The following is a 25,396-nucleotide window of genomic DNA, read 5'->3' as shown; positions in this document are numbered from 1 at the left end:
CAGTGTTTTTGATCTTGGCCGTTCTTACAGGTGTAAGATGGAATCTCAGAGTTGTTGTGATTTGCATTTCTCTGATGACTAAGGATGTTGAACATTTCCTTAAGTGTCTTTCTGCCATTTTAGATTCCTCTGTTGAGAGTTCTCTGCTTAGGTCTGTACTCCATTTTGTGAATTGGATTATTTGTTCTTTAGATTACCAATTATTTGAGTTCTTGGTATATTTTGGAGATGAGGCCTCTGTCTGATGTGGGGTTAGTGAAGATCTCTTCCCATTCTGTAGGCTGTCGTTTTGTCTTGTTGGCCTTGTCCTTCTTTACAGAAGCTTTTCAGTTTCAGGAGGTCTCATTTATGAATTTTGTTTCTCTCAGTGTCTGTGCTTCTGGGGTTCTATTTAGGAAGTGGTCTCCTGTGCCAATGTGTTCAAGTGCGTTAGATTTTTTTATTTTTTTAAATTTTATTGTGGATGAAGTCAATTATTTGAACTCTCAAATAACTATTGTTATTATCTGTTTATTTGCTTGCTTAATTGTGGTTTCTGAACATAAGGTTTCCTTGTGTATTCTTGTATGCCTCACTTTATAGACAAGACTGGCCTCAGACGCCTCCTAGTGCTGAAATTAAAGGCATGCACTACACATTTTTTTTCAAAACAGGGTTTCTCTGTGTTGCTTTGCCTGTCCTGAATCTCAATCCACAGAACAAGGTAGCCTTAAACTCACAGTGATCTGCCTGCCTTGGTCTCGCTGATATCTGAGGTTTCATCATCTGTTTGTCTCTCTTTCTGACTATCTATCTATCCATTCATTTATTAGCTTATTTATTTATTTATTTTTGTTTTCTGAGACAGGGCTTCTCTCTAGCTCTGGAGTCTGTCCTGGATTCACACCTGATCACAGCTGTTATGAATTTGCTGCGGGTCCTGAGCAGATTGCACCTGAAAACAAAACAAAACAAAAACAAAGCAAAGAAAAGCAAAAGCCAGGCAGGACTGTGTGGTTGACCTTCCCTTTCCCCCTCCTGCAGGGAATCTACAGAGCCTTTGCCCAAGGCTCTCCAGGGGACCCACTGTCTCCCTTTCCCCAGCCCCAGGGCTGCCGGCTACATCTCAGGCATAGGCGGCGGGCACTCTGGCTACCCAGGATGTGACAGACACACAGAGGAGCAGGGAGGAACGGTGCCCACTGTCTCACTAAATGCAGGCATGCAGGAAGAACAGTGAAAGAATCAGAACTGGAGAGATGGAATTTCGGGAAGTTCCAAAAGCCACATGGTGGGGATCTAGTGCCCTCTTCTGGTGACAGGGAGTACAGCAGAGATTTCGGTTCTTGTGATCCTGAGACCTACCCCAATTTAATAGTGCCATTGCCCTATCGTAAAAGACGAGGGCAACACATATAGACCTGTTTGATATCACACACATACACTGCCTGAGTTGCTGCCTGCCCACCTTCTTCTGTGACCCCTTGAGAGTGCCTGGTACCTTCAGAAAACAGAAGATGGCATGTGGGTCTGTGTGTTTATCTGTCTGTCTGTCTGTCTATCTATCTATCTATCTATCTATATCTATATCTATATCTATCTATATATATATATCATCTGTCTATCTATCTATGTATCATCTGTCTATCTATCATCTGTCTATCTATCCATCTATTCTTCCATCTACTTATGCATCTACTGATCCATGTAATAGTTTATTCTTTTTTGTTTTTTGCAACAGTGTTTCTCTCTAGTTTTTGAATCTAGCTCTTGGAGACCAGGCCAAGTGCTGGAATTAAAGGTGTATACTTTCTGAACACTGCTACTGAAAATGCAATCTTAAAAGAAAAACTAAAATTAAAATAAATGACCTGAGATTAACAAAGACAAAAAGAAAACAATTGCATTTTCTTTCTTTCTTCCTTCCTTTCTTTTCTTCTTTTATTATTTTTTGAGGCACGGTTTCTCTGTGAAAAGCCCTTGAACTCACTTTATAGACAAGGCTGTCTTCTTGGTGACATTTTTTCTTATTTCTTATCTGTAAATCCACCTCTCTCTCTCTCTCTCTCTCTCTCTCTCTCTCTCTCTCTCTCTGTTTCATTTTATTTATTTTTATTTGTTTTTGTATTTTGCTTTATGAGACAGGGTTTCTCTGTTGCTTTGGAGGCTGTTCTTGGGACTATCTCTTTTCTTGTAGACCAGGCTGGCCTAAAACTCCCAGAGATCCTGTTTCTGCCAGATATGGAGCCAGTGCTCTTGAATGCCTTCATCTGCTGAGGTCAAAAGCTACGCCACCCATACACACACACACACACACACACCAAACACACACAGGCATACCCAGAGACACATAAATAAACTTTTATATTAAGAGCCTGGAGATATAGCTCAGAGGCTCTTCCTGAGAAATTGGATTCAATTCCCCAGCAACCACATGCGGCAGCTCATAGTGATTGTAAATCCAGTTTCTGGGTGATCTGACACCTTCGTACCATTACACATAAAATAAAGTTAAATAAATCATTAAAAAGTCTTTAAAAATTGAAATTGAACTAAGTGATACATAACTGGAAACACTGTCTCAAATAAAAGTAAAATACAATGTAAAAAAGTCCAGTGCTAAGTGCAGTTATGAAAATGTTTTGAAATATGACACCTTCCCTGTCTCTCCCACAACATGGGGCACACCGAGAGATTTAAATAGAAGCTGAAAATGGTGGAAAGGCAGAGTCCGGTGAATCCCTGCGAGTTTGAGGTCAGGATGGTCTACAAGAGCTAGTTCCAGAACAGCTAGGACTGTTATGCAGGGAAACCCTGTCTCGAAAAACCAAAAAAAAAAAAAAAAAAAAAAAAAAAGAAATTAAACTAAATGCACAAGAAATTAATAGAACAAAATACTAAAAACAAAGCTGAGTTTTGCGGTACACACCTTTTATTCTATCATCTCTTTGAATTGGAGGCAGGTCTGGTCTAGGTAGTGAATTCCCAGGTTGTATAAAGAAGCTCCTGTACCCTGTCAGATTGGCTAAAATCAAAAACACCAGTGATAGCCTTTGCTGGAGAGGTTGTGGGGTAAGGGGTACACTCATCCATTGCTGGTGGGAATGAACACTTGTGCAACCACTTTGGAAAGCAGTGTGGCAGTTTCTCAGGAAATTCGGGATCAACCTACCCCAGGACCCAGCAATTCCACTCTTGGGAATTTACCCAAGAGATGCCCAATCATACTACAAAAACATTTGTTCAACTATGTTTATAGCAACATTATTTGTAATAGCCAGAACCTGGAAACAACCTAGATGCCCTTCAGTGGAAGAATGGATGAAGAAACTGTGGAATATATACATATTAGAGTACTACTCAGTGGTAAAAAAACAATGACATCTTGAATTTTGCTTGCAAATGGATGCAAATAGAACACACTATTCTGAGTGAGGTTACCCAGACCCAAAAAGATGAACATGGGATGTACTCACTCATAATCAGTTTCTAGCCATAATTAAAGGACATCGAGCCTATAATTTGTGATCCTTGAGAAGATAATAAGAAGGTGAACCCAAAGAAAAACATATAGTTATCCTCCTGGATATTGGAAGCAGACAAGATTGCCGGGCAAAAATTGGGAACTTGGGGGTGGGGTGGGATGGGGCCAAGGGGAGATGGGGAGAGAAAAGCGTGAAGGGGAGAATGGGGAGAGCTTGGGGGAATGGGATGGTTGGAATATAGGAAGGGTGGATATGGGAGCAGGGAAGCATATATCCTAATTAAGGGAGCCATCTGAGGGTTGTCAAGAGACTTCACTCTAGAGGGGTTCCTGGGTTTCCAGGGAGATGCCCCCAGCTAGTTCCTTGGGCAGCTGAGGAGAGGGAGCCGGAAAAGGCCAGTTTCTATAGCCATACTGATGAATTTCTTGCATATCACCATAGAACCTCCACCTGGCATTGGATGGAGATAGAGACAGAGCCCCACATTGGAGCACCGGACTGAGCTCGCAAGGTCCTGATGAGGAGCAGAAGGAGAGAGAACATGAGAAAGGAAGTCAGGACCGTGAGGAGTGCGTTCACCCATGGAGATGGTGGGACAGAACTAACGGGAGATCACCAACTCCAGTTGGAATGGGACTGATGGAACATGAGACCAAACCGGACTCTCTGAATGTGGCCGACGGTGGAGGCTGACTGAGAAGCCAAGGACAATGGCGATGGGCTTGGACTCTATGGCATGGATGGGCTCTGTGTGGGCCTTGTCAGCTTGGTTGCTCACCTTCCTGGACCTGGCGGGAGTTGGGAGGACCTTGGACTTAACATAGGGTAGGGAACCCTGTTGGCTCCTTGGCCTGGAGAGGGAGGGAGGGGGGTATGGGCAGAGGGGAGGGGAGGGAATGGGGAGGAGGAGGGGAGGAGATGGAAATTTTTAAAATATTAAATAAAAAAAGCCCCTGTACCAAATAACAAAAATGTATACACGTTGAACCAAAAAAGAAAAAAAGAAAAGAAAGACAGATAAAAAGAAAGAAAACGAGCCCTGTCCCTTCCCAGCTTGCACCCAGAATCCTCCCCCCCTCCCCCTGCCTCATCCTCCTGTCTTTGGGGCCACAAAATCCCACAGCTCAGCCTGTTTGGGCTCTGGGGACCTGGAATTGAGTGCACCCAGGCCGGTGGGAGGTCCCCCCCTTCATTTGACTGCCCGGAGCAAGGTAGGCCTTTGTCTGAGAGCTGCTTGGCCTGCAAGGGGACCTGACAGTCGGCAGGAGGATCCATCATTCTTTGGGGTGAGTGAGGAGTGAGTGCCCGAACCGCGCAGCTGCCCGGAGAGGGACCACCGACTCTCCACAACTCCCCCTGCCACCAGCACACTTCCTGCTCTTCCTGCAGGGGTTACTCTCCCCGGATACTGCCTCTCTCTCCCTGTCCCTTCCCAGCTTGCACCCAGAATCCTCCCCCCCTCCCCCTGCCTCATCCTCCCGTCTTTGGGGCCACAAAATCCCACAGCTCAGCCTGTTTGGGCTCTGGGGACCTGGAATTGAGTGCACCCAGGCCAGTGGGAGGTCCCCTCCTTCATTTGACTGCCCAGGGCAAGGTAGGCCTTTGTCTGAGAGTTGCTTGGCCTGCAAGGGGACCTGACAGTCTGCCAGAGGATCCATCATTCTTCGGGGTGTCCTGCTCCAGTTCTAAGGCCATCCACCCAAAGGGGTCAGACTCTGGCCTCCAGGCAGGTCTGAGGATTCCTGTGGAGGGGTGCGGGCTCCTTCAGATTGTGCTGCCAGGTTCGCTGTGGGGTATTCCATCCCGCCCTGCCCCCACCTTGGCCCTTTTGTCTGGGCTGCGACCCTGGGCTGACTGGAATCCCTGATCCTGTGCCCTGACATTCCATCTGAACTGGTGAGTGAATGCGGACCCTGGGGCAACCTGCCCTGGAAGAGAGCACAGACCCCCTATCCCCACTTCCCTCTGCAGGCTTGTGTCAGTTTCTCCCTTCCCTGTGTGTCTCCCAAGCTTTCCCTAGTGTTCTCAGGTGTCCTGCTCCTGTTCTCTGACCATCCACCCAGAGGAGTCAGACCCTGGCCTCCAGGACACCAAACACCTCCGCGCTCCTTTTGAAGGAAGAGATGGGCAGGCGCCAATGCAGGAGCTCCTCCAACAACATGAAAGGCAACATGACATCACCACAAGCCAGACATCCCGAAACAACAAGAATTGAACACCCTACCCCAGAAGACATAGAAGAAACCGACATTAAACAGTACTTTATGAAAATAATAGAGGACCTTAAACAGGAGGTAAAAAACTGCCATAAAGAAATGGAGATGACAAACAAAAAGGCAGACGAAATAAATAAATCTCTCAAAGATACCCAAGAAAAACAAGAAAAAGCAATCAAACAGGTAAGGGAAACAGTATAAGACCTGATAAATGAAATGGAGGTATTGAAGAAAACACAATCTGAGGGACGACTGGAAATGGAAACTCTGAGTAAACGAACAGAAACTTCAGAGACAAGTATTTCCAACCGAATACAAGAGATGGAAGAAAGAATCTCGGACTCTGAAGATACAATAGAGGAAATAAACTCACAGATTAAAGAACTAAACAAATCTAACAAATTCTTAACACAAAACATTCAGGAAATCTGGGACACCATGAAAAGACCAAACCTAAGAATAATTGGGGTAGAAGAAGGAGAAGAATTACAACTCAAAGGCCCAGAAAACATATTCAACAAAATTATAGAAGAAAACTTCCCCAACCTAAAGAAGGATGTTCCTATGAAGGTACAAGAAGCCTACAGAACACCAAATAGACTGGATCAAAAGAAAGCATCCCCATGCCATATAATAATCAAAACACAAAACATACAGAATAAAGAACAGATATTAAGAGCTGCAAAGGAAAAAGGCCAAGTAACATATAAAGGGAAACCTATCAGAATTACACCTGATTTCTCAATGGAAACCATGAAAGCCAGAAGAGCTTGGATAGATGTGCTACAGACACTAAGGGAACATGGATGCAAGCCTAGACTACTATACCCAGCAAAGCTTGCATTCACCATTGATGGAGAAAACAAGATATTCCAGGACAAAAACAGATTTAAACAATACGCAGCCACAAATCCAGCCTTGCAGAAAGTAATAGAAGGAAAATCACAAACCAAGGAGTCCAACAACGCCCACAATAACTCAGGCATCTAGCGACCCTTCACCAGCACAACTAGAAGAAGGGAAACACACAAACTCTACTACTAAAAATGACTGAAGTTAACAACCACTGGTCATTAATATCACTTAATATCAATGGACTCAATTCACCTATAAAAAGGCACAGGCTAAGAGACTGGATACGAAAACAGAATCCAACATTTTGCTGTTTACAAGAAACACACCTCAACCACAAAGACAGACATCTACTCAGAGTAAAGGGTTGGGAAAAGGTTTATCAAGCAAATGGCCCTAAGAAACAAGCAGGTGTGGCCATACTAATTTCCAACAAAGTTGACTTCAAACTAAAATCAATCAGAAGAGATGGAAAGGGACACTTTATACTCATAACAGGAAAAATCCATCAGAATGAAGTCTCAATCCTGAATATCTATGCCCCTAATATAAAAGCTCCCACTTATGTAAAAGAAACACTTCTAGAACTCAAGGCAGCCATCAAACCACACAAACTAATAGTTGGAGACTTCAACACTCCTCTCTCACCAATGGACAGGTCAATCAGACAGAAACCTAACAGAGAATTGAAAGACTTAATGGAGGTAATGAACCAAATGGACTTAACAGACATCTATAGAACATTCCACCCAAATAGGAAAGAATATACCTTCTTCTCTGCGGCTCATGGAACCTTTTCGAAAATTTACCATATACTTGGTAACAAAGCAAACTTCCACAGTTACAAAAAAATATTAGTAACCACCTGTGTCTTATCGGATCACCATGGATTAAAATTAGAATTCAACAACAATGCTACCCCCAGAAAACCCACAAACTCATGGAAACTGAACAGTCAACTACTGACCCACACCTGGGTCAAGGAAGAAATAAAGAAAGAAATTAAAGTCTTTCTTGAATTTAATGAAAACAAAGACACAACATACTCAAACCTATGGGACACAATGAAAGCAGTGCTAAGAGGAAAGTTCATAGCACTAGGTGCCCACTTAAAGAAAACGGAGAAAGCGCTCATTGGTGACTTAACAGCACACCTGAAAGCTCTGAAAAAAAAAGAAGCAGACTCACCTAGGAGAAGTAGAAGAATGGAAATAATCAAATTGAGGGCAGAAATCAACAAAACAGAAACACAGAAAACAATCCAAAGAATCAATGAAACAAGAAGCTGGTTCCTGGAGAAAATCAACAAGATTGACAAACCCTTAGCCAAACTAATCAAATGGCAGAGGGAGAACACGCAAATTAACAAGATCAGAAATGAAAAGGGGGACATAACCACAGACACAGAGGAAATTCAGAAAATCATTAGATCTTACTACAAAAGCCTGTATGCCACAAAATTGGAAAATGTAAAAGAAATGGACAGTTTTTTAGATAAATACCATATACCAAAGTTAAACCAGGACCAGGTAAATGCTCTAAATCGTCCTGTTAGTCGCGAAGAATTAGAAACTGTTATCAGAAACCTCCCCACCAAAAAGAGTCCAGGACCAGATGGTTTCAATGCGGAATTCTACCAGAACTTCCAAGAAGACCTAATACCTATACTCCTTAAGGTATTTCATAATATAGAAACACAAGAGTCACTGCCAAATTCCTTCTATGAGGCTACAGTTACCCTGATACCTAAACCACACAAAGACTCAACCAAGAAAGAGAATTACAGGCCAATCTCACTCATGAACATTGACGCAAAAATCCTCAATAAAATACTGGCAAACCGAATCCAAGAACACATTAGAAAAATTATCCATTACGATCAAGTAGGCTTCATCCCAGAGATGCAGGGCTGGTTCAACATACGAAAATCTATTAATGTAATCCATCATATAAACAAACTGAAGGAAAAAAACCATATGGTCATCTCATTAGATGCTGAAAAAGCATTTGACAAAATTCAGCACCCTTTTATGATAAAGGTCTTGGAGAGATTAGGGATACAAGGGTCATTCCTAAATATAATAAAAGCTATTTACAGCAAGCCGACAGCTAACATCAAATTAAACGGAGAGAAACTCAAGGCTATCCCACTAAATTCAGGAACACGACAAGGCTGTCCACTCTCTCCTCATCTCTTTAATATAGTGCTTGAAGTTCTAGCAATAGCAATAAGACAACATAAGGGAATCAAGGGGATTCAATTTGGAAAGGAAGAAGTTAAACTTTCATTATTTGCAGATGATATGATAGTATACATAAGCGACCCCAAAAACTCCACCAAAGAACTCCTACAGCTGATAAACTCCTTCAGTAACGTGGCAGGATACAAGATCAACTCCAAAAAATCAGTCGCCTTTTTATACACAAAGGATAAGGAAGCAGAGAGGGTAATCAGAGAAGTATCACCTTTCACAATAGCCACAAATAGCATAAGATATCTGGGAGTATCGCTAACCAAGGAAGTGAAGGATTTATTTGACAAGAACTTTAAGTCTTTGAAGAAAGAAATTGAAGAGGATACCAGAAAATGGAAGGATCTCCCCTGCTCGTGGATTGGGAGGATCAACATAGTAAAAATGGCAATTCTACCAAAAGCAATCTATAGATTCAATGCAATCCCAATCAAGGTCCCATTAAAATTCTTCACAGAGATTGAGAGGACAATAATCAACTTTATATGGAAAAACAAGAAACCCAGGATAGCCAAAAAAATCTTATACAATAAAGGTACTTCTGGAGGCATTACCATCCCTGACTTCAAACTCTATTACAAAGCTACAGTATTGAAAACAGCTTGGTATTGGCATAAAAACAGAGAAGTTGACCAATGGAATCGTATAGAAGACCCGGATATTAACCCACAAACCTATGAACACCTGATTTTTGATAAAGGAGCCAAAAGTACACAATGGAAGAAAGAGGGCATCTTCAACAAATGGTGCTGGCATAACTGGATGTCAACCTGTAGAAGAATGAAAGTAGATCCATATCTATCACCATGCACAAAACTCAAGTCCAAATGGATTAAAGACCTCAATATTAATTTGAACACATTGAGCTTGATAGAGGAGAAAGTGGGAAGTACTCTACAACAAATGGGCACAGGGAACCGTTTCCTATGCATAACCCCAGCTGAACAGACTTTAAGGGCAACATTGAATAAATGGGACCTCCTGAAGTTGAGCAGCTTCTGTAAAGCAAAGGACATTGTCACTAAGACACAAAGGCAGCCTACTGACTGGGAAAAGATCTTCACCAACCCTGCAACTGACAAAGGTCTGATCTCTAAAATATATAAGGAACTCAAGAGACTAGACGGTAAAATGCCAATTAACCCAATTAAAAAATGGGGCGCTGAACTGAACAGAGAATTCTGAACAGAAGAAGTTCGAATGGCCAAAAGACACTTAAGGTCATGCTCTACCTCCCTAGCTATCAGGGAAATGCAAATCAAAACAACTTTGAGATATCATCTTACACCTGTCAGATTGGCTAAAATCCAAAACACCAATAATAACCTTTGCTGGAGAGGTTGTGGGGTAAGGGGTACACTCATCCATTGCTGGTGGGAATGCACACTTGTGCAACCACTTTGGAAAGCAGTGTGGCGGTTTCTCAGGAAATTCGGGATCAACCTACCCCAGGACCCAGCAATTCCACTATTGGGAATCTACCCAAGAGATGCCCAATCATACAACAAAAGCATATGCTCATCTATGTTCATAGCAGCATTATTTGTAATAGCCAGATCCTGGAGACAGCCTAGATGCCCTTCAGTGGAAGAATGGATGAAGAAACTGTGGAATATATACATGCTAGAATACTACTCAGCGGTAAAAAACAATGACATCTTGAATTTTGCAGGCAAATGGATGGAAATAGAAAACACTATTCTGAGTGAGGTAACCCAGACCCATAAAGATGAACATGGGATGTACTCACTCATATTCGGTTTCTAGCCATGATTAAAGGACATCGAGCCTATAAGTTTGGGATCCTTGAGAAGATAATAAGAAGGTGAACTCCCAAAAAAGATATAGTAATCCTCCTGGATATTGGAAGTAGACACGATCGTCAGGCAAAATTGGGAACTTGAGGGTTGGGCAAGACTGGGCCAAGGGAAGATGGGGAGAGAAAAGTGTGAAGGGGAGAGCGGGGGGAGCTCGGAGGAATGGGGTGCTTGGGATATAGGAAGGGTGGATATGAGAGCAGGGAAGCATATATCTTAATTTAAGGAGCTACCTGAGGGTTGTCAAGAGACTTGACCCTAGAGGGGTTCCCAGGTTTCCAGGGAGACGCCCCCAGTTAGTTCCTTGGGCAGCTGAGGAGAGGGAGCCTGAAAAGGCCAGTTCCTATAGCCATACTGATGAATTTCTTGCATATCACCATAGAATCTCCACCTGACGATAGATGAAGAAAATGACAGAGCCCCACATTGGAGCACCGGACTGAGCTCCCAAGGTCCTGATGAGGAGCAGAAGGAGAGAGAACATGAGAAAGAAAGTCAGGACCGTGAGGGAACCTCCAGCTGGCGACAGATGGGGAAGATGACTGAGCCCCACATTGGAGCACTGGACTGAACTCCCAAGGTCCCGATGAGGAGCAGAAGGAGCGAGAACATGAGGGAGAAAGTCAGGAACGAGAGGGGTGCGTTCACTCATGGAAATGGTGGGACAGAACTAATGGGAGATCACCAACTCCAGTTGGAATGGACTGATGGATCATGCGACCAAACCCGTCTCTCTGAGTGTGGCCAACAGCGGGGGCTGACTGAGAAGCAAAGGACAATGGCTCTGGGCTCTGATTGTTCTTCATGGACGGGCTCTGTGGGAGCCTTCTCAGCTTGGTCGATCACCTTCCTGGACCTGGGGGGAGTTGGGAGGACCTTGGTCTTAGCATAGAGTGGGGAACCCTGATGGCTCCTTGGCCTTGAGAGGGAGGGAGGGGAGGTATGGGTGGAGGGGAGGGGAGGGAAGGGGGAGAAGGAGGGGAGAGAAGGGGGAGAAGGAGGGGAGGGAGGGGGGAGGAGGAGGGAAGGAGATGGAAATTTTTAAATATAAAAAAAATAAAAAAAAAATGGGGCGCTGAACTGAACAGAGAATTCTCAACAGAAGAAGTTCGAATGGCCAAAAGACACTTAAGGTCATGCTCAGCCTCCCTAGCTATCAGGGAAATGCAAATCAAAACAACTTTGAGATATCATCATACACCTGTCAGATTGGCTAAAATCCAAAACACCAATAATAACCTTTGCTGGAGAGGTTGTGGGGTAAGGGGCACACTCATCCATTGCTGGTGGGAATGCAAACTTGTGCAACCACTTTGGAAAGCAGTGTGGCGGTTTCTCAGGAAATTCGGGATCAACCTACCCCAGGACCCAGCAATTCCACTATTGGGAATCTACCCAAGAGATGCCCAATCATACAACAAAAGCATATGCTCATCTATGTTCATAGCAGCATTATTTGTAATAGCCAGATCCTGGAGACAGCCTAGATGCCCTTCAGTGGAAGAATGGATGAAGAAACTGTGGAATATATACATGCTAGAATACTACTCAGCGGTAAAAAGCAATGACATCTTGAATTTTGCAGGCAAATGGATGGAAATAGAAAACACTATTCTGAGTGAGGTAACCCAGACCCAAAAAGATGAACATGGGATGTACTCACTCATAATCGGTTTCTAGCCATAATTAAAGGACATCGAGCCTATAAATTTGGTATCCTTGAGAAGATAATAAGAAGGTGAACTCCCAAAAAAAGATATAGTAATCCTCCTGGATATTGGAAGTAGACACGATCGCCAGGCAAAATTGGGAACTTGAGGGTTGGGCAAGACTGGGCCAAGGGAAGATGGGGAGAGAAAAGTGTGAAGGGGAGAATGGGGGGAGCTCGGAGGAATGGGGTGCTTGGGATATAGGAAGGGTGGATATGAGAGCAGGGAAGCATATATCTTAATTTAAGGAGCTACCTGAGGGTTGTCAAGAGACTTGACCCTAGAGGGGTTCCCAGGTTTCCAGGGAGACGCCCCCAGTTAGTTCCTTGGGCAGCTGAGGAGAGGGAGCCTGAAAAGGCCAGTTCCTATAGCCATACTGATGAATTTCTTGCATATCACCATAGAACCTCCACCTGACGATAGATGAAGAAAATGACAGAGCCCCACATTGGAGCACCGGACTGAGCTCCCAAGGTCCTGATGAGGAGCAGAAGGAGAGAGAACATGAGAAAGAAAGTCAGGATCGTGAGGGAACCTCCAGCTGGCGACAGATGGGGAAGGTGACTGAGCCCCACATTGGAGCACTGGACTGAGCTCCCAAAGTCCCGATGAGGAGTAGAAGGAGCGAGAACATGAGGGAGAAAGTCAGGAACGAGAGGGGTGCGTTCACTCATGGAGACGGTGGGACAGAACTAATGGGAGATCACCAAGTCCAGTTGGAATGGGACTGATGGATCATGCGACCAAACCCGTCTCTCTGAGTGTGGCCAACAGCGGGGGCTGACTGAGAAGCAAAGGACAATGGCTCTGGGCTCTGATTGTTCTTCATGGACGGGCTCGGTGGGAGCCTTCTCAGCTTGGTCGATCACCTTCCTGGACCTGGGGGGAGTTGGGAGGACCTTGGTCTTAGCATAGAGTGGGGAACCCTGATGGCTCCTTGGCCTTGAGAGGGAGGGAGGGGAGGTATGGGTGGAGGGGAGGGGAGGGAAGGGGGAGAAGGAGGGGAGGGAAGGGGAGGAGGAGGGGAGGGAGGGGGGAGGAGGAGGGGAGGGAGGGGGGAGGAGGAAGGAAGGAGATGGAAATTTTTAAATATAAAAAAAAATAAACCATGAGAAAAAAATAAAAAAACAAATAGATTACATACAAAAAAAAAAAGAAAGAAAGAAAACGAGAAACAAAAGAACAAAGGAAGGCGGTGCTGGGGTCCAGTTGGTGCTTGAGAAGGGAGCCATGGCCTAGTTGCATCTTCTGCCATGTCTGCTGTAACCCCAGTGCCCCGCTACTCAGGAGCTGGAAAGGGTCTGAGAAGCTCATTCCATACTTCTGCTGCTGGGTAATCATTATTTATCTGGATTATGTCAGAGGGGCAGGGGAAGCTGAAGCCTTGTCCTTTGGGCTCCAGGCTCTCCATACTGCATCAAAAACTTGAGTGTATGGTGAGCCCATGTCTGTCCTGCCAGCAGCACTCAGGAACTAGAAATAAGGATCAGGAGATCATCTTCAACAACACAGCAAGTGCCTACCATCCTGGTGGGAAACAGACCCTCTACAAGAAATCAATAAAATGACATTTTTATTATTTTCTGTCTGAAGTGAAAACCTTCCAAACAACTCACTTTGTCAGTATTCCTGGAAATGATATCCAAGTGGGAATTTTTCATATTATTCCATGGCTGTTTTAATTTTCTCTGTGTCTCATGTCTCATGTCTTTCTCTAAGCAGGCCCAGGAACCCTAAGAGCCTGTGGATGATCTCCTGTTGCAGGGGCCCTGGCCTCCACTCCTGTCCCCTGAGGGCACCTGGTGGGAGTGAGAGTCCAGATTTTACAGACTAGTAAAGTTCAAGGTCACCAGCCCTTCCCAACAGCTAGAACTCCCTGCTGAACCATTAAAGGGTGAGGCTACAACTTGATTGGTCTGCTTAGATAATGCATATATCTGTTGTTGTTTTTTAAATATTTGTTTAATATTTAATATTAATTTAATATTTATTTAAATATTCAAGTGTTTATTTATTTAAACATTTGTTTATTTAATATTAATTTAATATTTATTTATTTAATTTTTTTTCGAGACAGAGTTTCTCTGTAGCTTTGGAGCCTGTCCTGGAACTAGCTCTTGTAGACCAGGCTGGTCTCGAACTCACAGAGATCCACCTGCCTCTGCCTCCCGAGTGCTGGGATTAAAGGCGTGTACCACCGCCGCCCGGCTTTATTTATTTATTATGTACACAATATTCTGTCTGTGTGTGCCTGCAGGCCAGGAGAGGGCACCAGATCTCATTACAGATGGTTGTGAGCCACCATGTGGTTGCTGGGAATTGAACTCAGGACCTCTGGAAGAGCAGGCAATGCTCTTAACCTCTGAGCCACCTCTCCAGCCCTGTCTGTTGTTTTTATTGTTGCTTTTGTTTTGGGGGCTGGAAGAGATATCCAAGTAGGGATTTTTCATATTTTTCCACAGCTGTTTTAATTTTGTCTGACTCGGTATTTATTATGAGAAGTAGGGGTTGGGGTTGTACAAACAAAACTACAGAAAGAGAACCCCAAGAGAACCCAAGCAGGCAAGTGGTTGCTATGGTGAAATGTCTTTGAAAGGGGACTCAGATGGCAGGAACTGCCCTCCCTCCCTCCCTCCCTTCCTCCCTCCCTCCCTCCCTCCCTCAGTCCCTTGGTCCCTCCCTCTCACCAAGCCATAATTGTGGCAGCACCTTGGCCCACATAGTCCTTTCACTGATCGGTCAGAGACACTCTTTGAGCTCTTAGATTTTCATTGTTATTATTATTATTTGTTTATTTGTTTATTTGTGGTTTTCCTACGTAGGAGTTCCCTGTGTGTCCTTGTTTGCACTGGAACTCACTCTGTAGACAAGACTGGCCTCAGACTCAGAGACCCAGCTTTCTCTGCCTCTGCCTCCTAGTGCTGGAATTAAAGGCCTGTACAAAACACACTTTTTTTTCCAAGACAGGGTTTCTCTGTGTCTGTCACTTTGCCTGTCCTGAAACTCACACTGCAGAACAAGGTAGCCTCAAACTGACAGCAATTTTCCTGCCTCTGCCTCTCCTGATCTCTGAGGGCCGAGAACTGAAAATAAAGAAATGTGCTGCCACCATTAGCCAGATAGATTTTTTCCAATGGTGGGCAATGAGACCTATAAATTTTCTCAGAGGACTGAGTACACTGTGTGCCATGTGTTCTGTAGGGTTATATTTTCATTTGCTTCAGGGAATTCTCTCTCTCTCCCTCTCCCTCCCTCTCCCTCTCCCTCTTCCTCTCCCTTTCATTCTAGATCTCTACTTTGTCCCGTTCCTTATGGGAATCTCTGTTTTTCTTGATATTTTTTTTCAGTCTGTCTTCCACATTTCTTTTCTTTTTTTTTGAACCCTCTCACCCTAGACAGGAAGTTAAAGGCTTATGATATCTTTCTTTGCACATATAGTATATTGTCACAATCTGGAGAATCTGGAGACACTGAATTCAAATCATGGTCCTCTAGAGGCTAGGAGACAGAGAACAAAATGGACCTTGAAAGTATAGCTCATGATGTCTAAACCATCTTGCTGAGGTCAGCACTCATGGTGGTTACCGGAGGCAGCCTTCTAAAATTTCCATTTGGTGAAATCAACACCCATGCTGTCTTGTCTGCAAAGACATTTAGCCTTCACTAAAGTGTTTTGAATTGTGATTCCTCCGCACATACATACACACACACACACACACAGACACACACACATAGGGACAGATATGGGCACACTGAGAAAAACAAATAAAATCTGAAGTTAAATTCAATGTACAAGAGAGTCAGAAATCACAAAAAACAAAACAAAACAAAACAAAGAGATAAAATAAAACCATGCTACATGGTGGTCTCATACAGGACTGTCATGCATTTGGTGAAGAAATACTGACAGGGGACTTTGATTTTTAATGTTATTCATGTCCCATGGTGACCGTGGTCCTCTTCTCAGACAAGGAAAGTATCAGAACTGCAGAGATGGAATTTCTGAAATTTCCAGAAACCACAGGGTGGGGATCTAGTGCACTTTTCTGGTGAAAGGGAGTGCATGCAGATAGAGTGTTCATGCATTAAATAAATACATTATTCTTTTTCCTAAAGTAAAGAAACAAACAAGGGCTGGAGAAATAGCTCGGCGTTTTAGAGAACTGGTTCTTCTTCCAGAGGTCCTGAGTTCAATTTTCAGGAGGGATTTCTCGGTTCAATTCCCAGCACCCACAGGGTAGCGCATAAGTGATTGTAAATCCAGTTCCTGGGTGATCTGACACCCTCACACCATTGCACGTATAATGAAGTTAAGTAAATTACAAAAATTTCTTCTCTCTGGCTTTGAACCCTGTCCTGGAACTAGATCATTTAGACCAGGCTGGCCTCAAACTCACAGAGATCCGCCTACCTCTGCCTCCTGAGTGCTGGGATAAAAGGCGTGCGCTACCACCATCTTGCTTCATTTGTTTCTTTTATTTATTTTTTATTGATTTTTCTCAAGCTCTACATTTTTCTCTGCTCTCTTTCCTGCCTCTCTCCTCCCCTTCAACTCTCTCCCAAGGTCCCCATGCTCCAAATTTACTCAGGACATCTTGTCTTTTTCTACAACCCATGTAGATGATTAGATCTATGTATGTCTCTCTTAGGGTCCTCATTGTTGTCTAGGTTCTCTGGGATTGTGATTTGTGAGTTGATTTTCTTTGCTTTATATTTAAAACCTCTTTTGTGAGAACATGTGATAATTGTCTTTCTGGGTTTGTGTTACTTTCCTCAAAATGACATTTCCTAGCTCCATTCATTTGCCTGTAAAATTCGAGATGTCATTATTCTTTTCTGCTGTGTAGTACTCCATTGTGTAAATGTACCACATTTTCCTTATCCATTCTTTGGTTGAAGGGCATTTAGGTTGTTTCCAGGTTCTGGCTATGACAAACAATTCTGCTGTGAAAATAGTTGAGCACATGTTTTTGTGGCTCAATTTAGCATCCTTTGGATATATACCAAAAAGTGGCATTGCTGGGTCTTGAGGAAGGTTGTTTCCTAATTTTCTGAAAAATCTCCACACTGACATCCAAAGGGGCTGTACCAGCTTGCATTCCCACCAGCAATGCAGAAGTGTCCCTTTTCCCCACATCCTCTCCAGCATAAGTTGTCATCAGTGTTTTTGATCTTGGCCATTCTTACAGGTGTAAGATGGAATCTCAGAGTTGTTTGATTTACATTTCTCTGATAATTAAGGATGTTGAACATTTCATCCATTTTAGATTCCTCTGTTGAGAGTTCTCTGTTTAGGTCTGTACTCCATTTTTTAAATTGGATTATTTGTTCTTTAGATTACCAATTTCTTGAGTTCTTTGTATATTTTGGAGATCAGAGAGATGTTTTATCATCTCTCTGTCTCTCTGTCTGGCTGGATGGCTGTCTATCCCTCTATCTATCCATCTATCTATCATCTATCTATCTATCATCTATCTATCTATCTATACATCTATCTATCATCTATCTATCTATCTATCATCTATCTATCTATCTATACATCTATCTATCATCTATCTATCTATCCATCCATCTATTTTTCCATCTACACATGTATCTATTGATTTATGTAATAGTTTATTCATTATGATTTTTTTGAGACAGGGTTTCTCTCTAGTTTTTTCCTGTTTATTTATTTATTTACTTATTTATTTATTTTATTTTTTGAGACAGGGTTTCCCTGTAGTTTCTAGAGCCTGTCCTGGAACTAGCTCTTGTAGACCAAGCTGGCCTCGAACTCAGAGATCCGTCTGCCTCTGCCTCCCAAGTGCTGGGATTTTATTTATTTATTATTACAAATTTTCACTTCCTCCCCTCCTCCATTTCCCTCCCCCTCCCCCCATCCCCCTTCCCCATCTCTCTCCAGTCCAAAGAGCAGTCAGGATTCCCTGCCCTGTGGGAAGTCCAAGGTCCTCTCCCCCTCCATCCAGTTCTAGGAAGGTGAGCATCCAAACAGACTAGGCTCCCACAAAGCCAGTACATGCAGTAGAATCAAAACCCAGTGCCATTGTCCTTGGCTTCTCAGTCAGCCCCCATTGTCAGCCATGTTCAGTCTGGTTTGATCACATGCTCCATCAGTCCCAGTCCAGCTGGCCTTGGTGAGCTCCCATTACATCAGCCCTGCAGTCCCAATGGGTGGGCGCACCCCTCTCTAGTTTTTGAGTCAGTACTGGAACTAGCTCTTGGAGACCAGGCCAAGAGCTGGAATTAAAGGCATGCACCACTACTACCCGGTTAGAAGTCTTTTTAAAAAGTGGGCAATTAGAGCTACAAATTTCCTCATAGGACTGATTTTACTGTGTGCCAGGGTTTGTGTAGGGATTTGCTTTCATTTTCTTGAGGGAATCATCCCTCCCCCCTTCTCTGTCTCCCTTATTCTAGAGTTCTGTTTTGGCTTCAATGAGTTCTGAGGGCCCCTGGCTTGAGTGTGATACACACACAGATTTACCATTAAGGAAAGTTCAAGATCAAGATCCTTTCCTAACTCTGTGACCTCGCAACAGAGAAGTTTCAAAGGGTGTGAAGGGTGTGCCTACAGCTCCACTGGACTTCTTTGATGGCATAGCTGTTGCCTTTCCTGTAAACATCCTTGTTTGAGTTGGGAAATTGCTGATTTGTGTTCAGGCAATTTTATGTAATAGCCCTGGCTGTCCTGGAACTCACTTTTATACACCAGGCTGTCCTCTGGGTTACATTTTTTCTTCTTCTTATTTTCTATCTTCAAATCAACATTTCTTCTTTTTCTCTTTTGTTTAATTTATGTTTTGTTGTTTATTTGATTTTGTTTTTTTTTCTAGGTAGGGTTTCTCTGTTGCTTTAGAGCCTGTTCTTGGATCCAGTCTGGCCTCGAACACCCAGAGATATACCTGCCTCTGCCAGATATGGAGCCAGTCAATTTACAAGAGATAATCTCCTCATATGAACTATTGAAAACATAGTTCATCCTTTGTTTTACATAATGTGTAACATGGAGGCAGAAACAAAGAGTTTGTTATGTAAAATATTTTAAAGGGTTATGACCATTTATCTGCAAATAACTAATTTTCAGCTGAAGGTAAATAAGAACACATCATACAATTCACTTCTGCAGAGTTCTTGCCCGTGGCTCTCCAGTAACTGTAAAGTTTCCAATTATTACAATAAGTTTTAGTAATACAGATATCATTTGTTACAACAGAGTGGTGATTTTAATTAGCTAGTGAATGTTTATGTGTTTTTTAAATGAGATTATTTTCACAAAGTTTTTATTGCTTCTTGAAACATTTTATTTAATCATTCAAAAAAAGAGTTCATAGATCATAAGAAGAGAAAAAAGGTAAGTCAGAAATTTGGAATGTTGTATCCTGACTTCACAGGCAAGAAGAAAATTCATTTAGAAAGAAATGGTGAAATGTGATACTGATTCCATGGTTAAGAGGATATGATGCATAATTCTCATCTTGTTGTCATCTGTGTAGACATAAAAGTAAAAATTAAACATGGTTGACCAGACAAGAAAGTTTTCATCCTTGTGAATGTATGAGTACAAAATTAAATATAGAGTGTAGAGAAGGGATTGTACATGAACATGTACATGTAGAAATCACCAATATCTTGTGCTTTGGATCTATAGGAGCACTGTTGACAGGAAGTAATGACATTTTTCGTCTTACATGCGAATTTATATTGAGAGATTTCAAGGAATATACTAAAAACCTGAGAGTACCTTATCTGTGACAAATCATAGGCCACAATCATAAATAACTAAGATTTTTCAAATGTCATGAAACAGTTTTTTGATGGAATATAAATTGGAAAATTTAGCAATTCTGAGTAAGATAGATAAATATCCTTCAAACTGTTTTATAAATAAAAATATGCTAACCTTCATTTTTGTCACAGTAAGATTCTCAGTTTTAAAAGAAAAATAATAACCTGTCTAGATTTTACATTCATTTTTTTCTGTTGGTCACATACTAATCTCTAATTTTTTATGTAATATGAACAAATCCAACCAAATATGAAGATGATTAGGCATGGCTCCTGCTTCTACTCACCTCCAGAAGGTTGTTATTTAGGACAAGTATCTGTAAGAGATCATAAATGGGGTAAGGATTGACAGAAATATTCTCATACGAATATGAGAACAACTCCCCAAGTATTGTTGCTGGAAATAACAACTGAAAGATAGCATATGGCTAGATATAATCTGATTCAGGGATCTTACTGACTATATAGAAAGATACATTGTTTATAGATAGATAGATAGATAGATAGATAGATAGATAGATAGATAGATAGATAGATAGATAAATAGATAGATAGATAAATACATAGATACATAGATAGATACATAGATAGATACATAGACAGGAAGGCAGAAAGACTCAGTATGTATATATACATGTATTTATGAAACACAGTGTTCTACATACACATATATACACACATATATGTATATATATATGTATATATGCTATGGATAAAAATATTCATTAAGGTTACCTGTAGCCACAACTTCTCGAATGTTTTCTGGTGGAATGCCATGTTCCTCAACATACGCCTCAAGTTTCTCACGTTGCTCAGGAGTCAAGGGTTGACCTTTTCCTACATTGCATGAATGACAATGTCAGAGACATATTCAGTAGAATTCTGGAGAATTTACAATGTGTCCTTATTATCCCACCACAATATACAGTAAAAATCCCAACTGCTCCAAATTCATTTACACTTGGTGAGTCAATACAGGCAATAAAAATTTTCACAAGTTCCACGGACACTTTAAACAAAGTTTAAATGTTGGTATGACATCACTTTTCAGGGTCTCATGATGCATCAAAAAATTTTAAAAAGCACCTTCTCTAGAGAATTCACTCATCACAGTCCTATCCACTTTCAAAACATAACACTGGAGAGTCATGAAGTCTGTCAATGGAACCTTCACATTTCTCCTGAATCTATACTTTAGAATTGGTGTTTTAATTTAGCACACACTTGATCAAATGACACTCAAAATGGTCTGAATTTTGGGAAAATAATATTTACTCTATTCTTTCCAGTAAGGAAACATGAAAACAAACTCTTCCAATAGCCTTCCTCCATTTCCCCTAGTCTTCAATGCCCATGCTACGTGAATTGGAATATAATGTGAATTTGGTCCACAAAACAAACAGACTGTCATTTAATGGACAGGGGTCTGGAAATACCATGATACTGTATTTGGTGGGTGAATCTGACTTAATTCTCATTTACAGGGTTATATTTTCACTAATGTTTCAGAGAACCCACTATCAATTCTTACCAAGAACAAAAACCAATTTTGTTTTCCGGCTGGCTCTATCAACATTATCACCAGCAAGGACTATGTTGTCTTCTGTTGCAAACACAGCTTTAAATACATGATCACCTTCAACTGCAATAAAGACACATTTCAAAACTCAGTGTCATTCATTTTTTCTACTTTGTTTGACGTCACCTGTTGACAAAACATTAAGATTGGTCCTGACTCTAGCAGTCATCTCTGATTCACTATCTCATGACACACGTGGGCAAAGGTATTCTTGTAGTCATTCATTTTACCTATCCCGTCATAACGTGGTGACCAATCAGTTCCACTCTTTAAACCTGAGTGCATCCTAGGTACACACACTTTCCTCTTTGTCTGAATTATTTGTGTCAATATCTGTGGGATCACTCTTCTGGTTATTCCTTCCCATGTCAACCAGATCCAAAAGGCCACTTGCCAATTTCCTGAAAGTTAAAATTTGGTGTCATACCATAATAAGTCCTGGTGAGCAAATGGCTACATATGCAAAAAGAGACTATACTCATTAGAAATGTGCAAACCAGTTTTCTTCTTGTAAATTATAGATGTAAAATGTAAGAATGAATATTTTAAATTTACCAGACATTCATATTGTTTGTGAGTCAATCTTTCTTTGTATGTTTCTGTGTGCGTATGCCTCCTTTCTCTCTGTCTCTCTCACTATCTTTCTCTCTTTCTGTTGTGTGTGCATGAATGTGTGTCTGTGTGTGTGTCTCTGTGTGTGTATAATATTTCCACTTACAGACACTGATTGAATGATAAAATGGTTCACAGGAAAATAAATGGGTTTAAGTATTTGGTCATTTTCTATTTTGTGACTAATTTTCATATCCATGTAAGGTTAGAAAAGTATTTTTTTGCCAAAAGAATGTGCCTACTCTTCATTTAAAATCAATGAAAATTTATGGTGTGTATAATTCAGTTGAACAGTGTTGCTATTGTTTTAGCAATTGCTTTTCAAACTGAGATAGTCAGTTTGAAATTCTTAAACAGATTTTCCCCTAACTGCTTTTCAAAAGTGAACTTTATCATCCAATGATCTGAATGTTATGATTTTTACAAAATATAAGAAAAGGAAACTTTAAAATAGCACTGTTAATTTAAATTCTATATGAATCCAGGATGATAGATAATCCCTATAATATAAGTACTTGATAGTCTAAATCATGAAGTTTGCAAAGATGTTTGAGGCCCCAGAGAGACCTTAGGGAGTGGCAGGCCTGTCCAGTAGCAATCTGAGATACTCTATGAAAGAAAGGACACTGAATATTATCTAGAAACAAATTTTCATGCAGGAAACGATTTGGAGACATTTTGTTAGAATATCTCAGTTGGTTGGAAGAATTGATAACTTTCCCAGTAACCAGAATTGTTCTAGGTCCATGTACCTATGGGTGGCTGAGGTGTCAACAGGTACATGCTCACCCACAATGCTTTAGTTTGTACAGGAGGCACCCAGATCCCATACTCACACTGGGTTCTATAGTTGCCATCTTCCTGCTTATACGCAGTGACTTTGGTCAGTGAACATTGGTTATTAGCACTGAAAATCAAACAGAGGAATTATGGTTTATTGTATTTATCCTGTGATTTCATATCAAATATCTTCAGGTTTTAAAGAACTTGAGATACTTTAATATCTATGAATAGCATTCAGAGCTAGAGGAGACAAATATCTGTTTACCTTACTTTTCATAATTCTTGTTTAGAAAATACCATTCTGTTTGTTATCATACATATAAATTATTTTATTTGTGGCATTTTTTAAAGTGTTATGAAGACTCTATTTTCTTCCCTGTCCAAATGTCTGTATTCACTGAGTATGATTTTCAATATGTTAATTCTCCCTTTCTATACCAACAATAATTTGTACACAACATTTTATGAATTTGTTTTAAATGCTTTTATGTTTAACCTATAATTATGACTGTGACTAGAACAAATTAATGGTTCTAAGTATTTTAAGTTCTTACAGTCCTATGCACTCTTTCATTGAACATTGTCATCTGAATGTCAGAAAGATTTTGAACTAGAGCATCAGAGACATGTTCCCAGCAGCTCAGACAGAAACAATATTATGTAAATCATTGCTTGGCCAATCACTTAAGCATGTTGCTAGCTAGCTTTTACATGTAGAATTAACCCATTCAGTAATTTACATTTTACCACAAGGCTTGTGGCCTACTGGTAAGGTTCCATCTTGCGACTTATGTGTTCCCCACTGGCGGCTGCGCGGCATCTTTTTCACTCTGACCTCTTTCCCCAGCAGTCAGCTTAGTTTTCCCCCACCTAGCTCTACTTTGCCCTATCAAAGAAAAGGTATTTATTCTTTATTCATTAACCAATAAAACAATATAGAGAGAGAAAGATTTAAAACACCAGACATGAATTTGGAAATTAGATTTTTCTGACCTGTGTGTGGAAGAATTTTTATGGCACTATGACTAAATAATATAACATGCATGACTTTGATCCAAATGTTCACACCTACCTTTTGACTTACTAGAAGTGAGATACTTAGAGTCTCATGATTCTAATATTAGAGCATAAAATTCAGCCACAGGCCTCTTGCCACAAGGAGTCTCAGAAAATACTCACAGAATTGGAGACAGATTCTAACTTTTATGTGGTACCCAGATCTACCCATCATGGAATAAGATAATCACATTTCTGAGGATGAGATTTTCAGTATCATGATTAGAAACAGAACATTCTCCTGTAAATTTAACAACATAAAAATCTGTGGAACATAGACAGTCTGCTCAGGTTACACCATTGACAATTAGCTTACTTGACATAAAACGTCATTTCCATTTGATTACATTCCTCATTACAAGTAATTTCTCGAAAGTAGACTCTCATAGGTCCTCCTTCCGCTATCCTGTCCACATTGTCAGAAGCGATGGCAATGGTAAGCCACTTTCCTTCAGGCTGAACAAACAACAAATGCAATTGGAATGTGAATTGATACTAACATCTGTGATCCCAATATTTGGAAATATGTAAAATAATTAAAAATATACATCAATAACAGTTTATTAGTTCAAAGTTATGCTTCTAGAGGTGAAGATTAATAAAGGGTAATAAGATAACTCAATTTACATAGCATTTTAAACATTAGACTTTTTGGAACTACTCATATTTTGGTCTCCTATGGTCTGCACATTTAACCCTTTGTTTTCTGAGTTCATTTGTTTCGTCTTTGAGAAATCTGGCTGGTAACTGAGTGAAAGTCAGAAAGGTCATTTTATGAATATGGACTTGCATGGACAAACTGAATTAGACAACACATCCACAGAAGTAAGCTACTGAAGAACACTAAACCTATTCACAGACCAAATGAATTTACCTCAGTATGAGCATGAGTCAGACCAAATGCCAAAGCCAGCAGTAGAAACTTTACCATGGTGGTGCCTGCCTTTGCTCTTCTGCAGATGCTCAAAATAGGATATTGGCTGTGAAGGAGCTGAACTGACATAGCTTTTTATGCAGTTAGTTAGAGGGAGTTTCATGGCAACAACCAATGGTTCTGCACCACAACAACCTGCATCTGTCCAGCATTTCTACTTTGACCCTGCTTTGTGGCATATGATCTCATATCCTTAAACTAATAAGATTAGGCTAAAGGTCAGGGTCTGTTGGGTTGATTAATTGAGCATTCCTGTCATAAAGAAAGCTCTATCCCTGTGAGAACATTTAAGTAATCTTTTTGCCTTCAAAACTATACTGGTGGGTAAAGGTCA

At 41.2% G+C, this 25,396-nt stretch overlaps 1 protein-coding gene across 1 annotated transcript; it reads right to left on the bottom strand.

The window, feature by feature from the left end:
- Nucleotides 1-880: 880 nt before the first annotated feature.
- On the bottom strand, nucleotides 881-25,059 carry LOC119815276 (odorant-binding protein-like). Its single transcript, XM_042055149.1, has 8 exons — nucleotides 25,003-25,059; nucleotides 24,445-24,584; nucleotides 23,126-23,196; nucleotides 21,630-21,740; nucleotides 20,834-20,935; nucleotides 20,386-20,495; nucleotides 13,724-13,783; nucleotides 881-934 (listed from the first exon to the last, which is right to left on the bottom strand). The coding sequence occupies exons 1-8, from the start codon at nucleotides 25,057-25,059 to the stop codon at nucleotides 881-883; spliced, it is 705 nt and encodes a 234-aa protein (XP_041911083.1).
- Between the last annotated feature and the right edge of the window lie 337 nt (nucleotides 25,060-25,396).

The sequence above is a fragment of the Arvicola amphibius genome, chromosome 5 (genome assembly GCF_903992535.2).
Source record: "Arvicola amphibius chromosome 5, mArvAmp1.2, whole genome shotgun sequence".
NCBI lineage: Eukaryota > Metazoa > Chordata > Mammalia > Rodentia > Cricetidae > Arvicola > Arvicola amphibius.
Note: the sequence above shows the minus strand (reverse complement) of the source record. Positions and strands in the feature narration are given on the sequence as shown.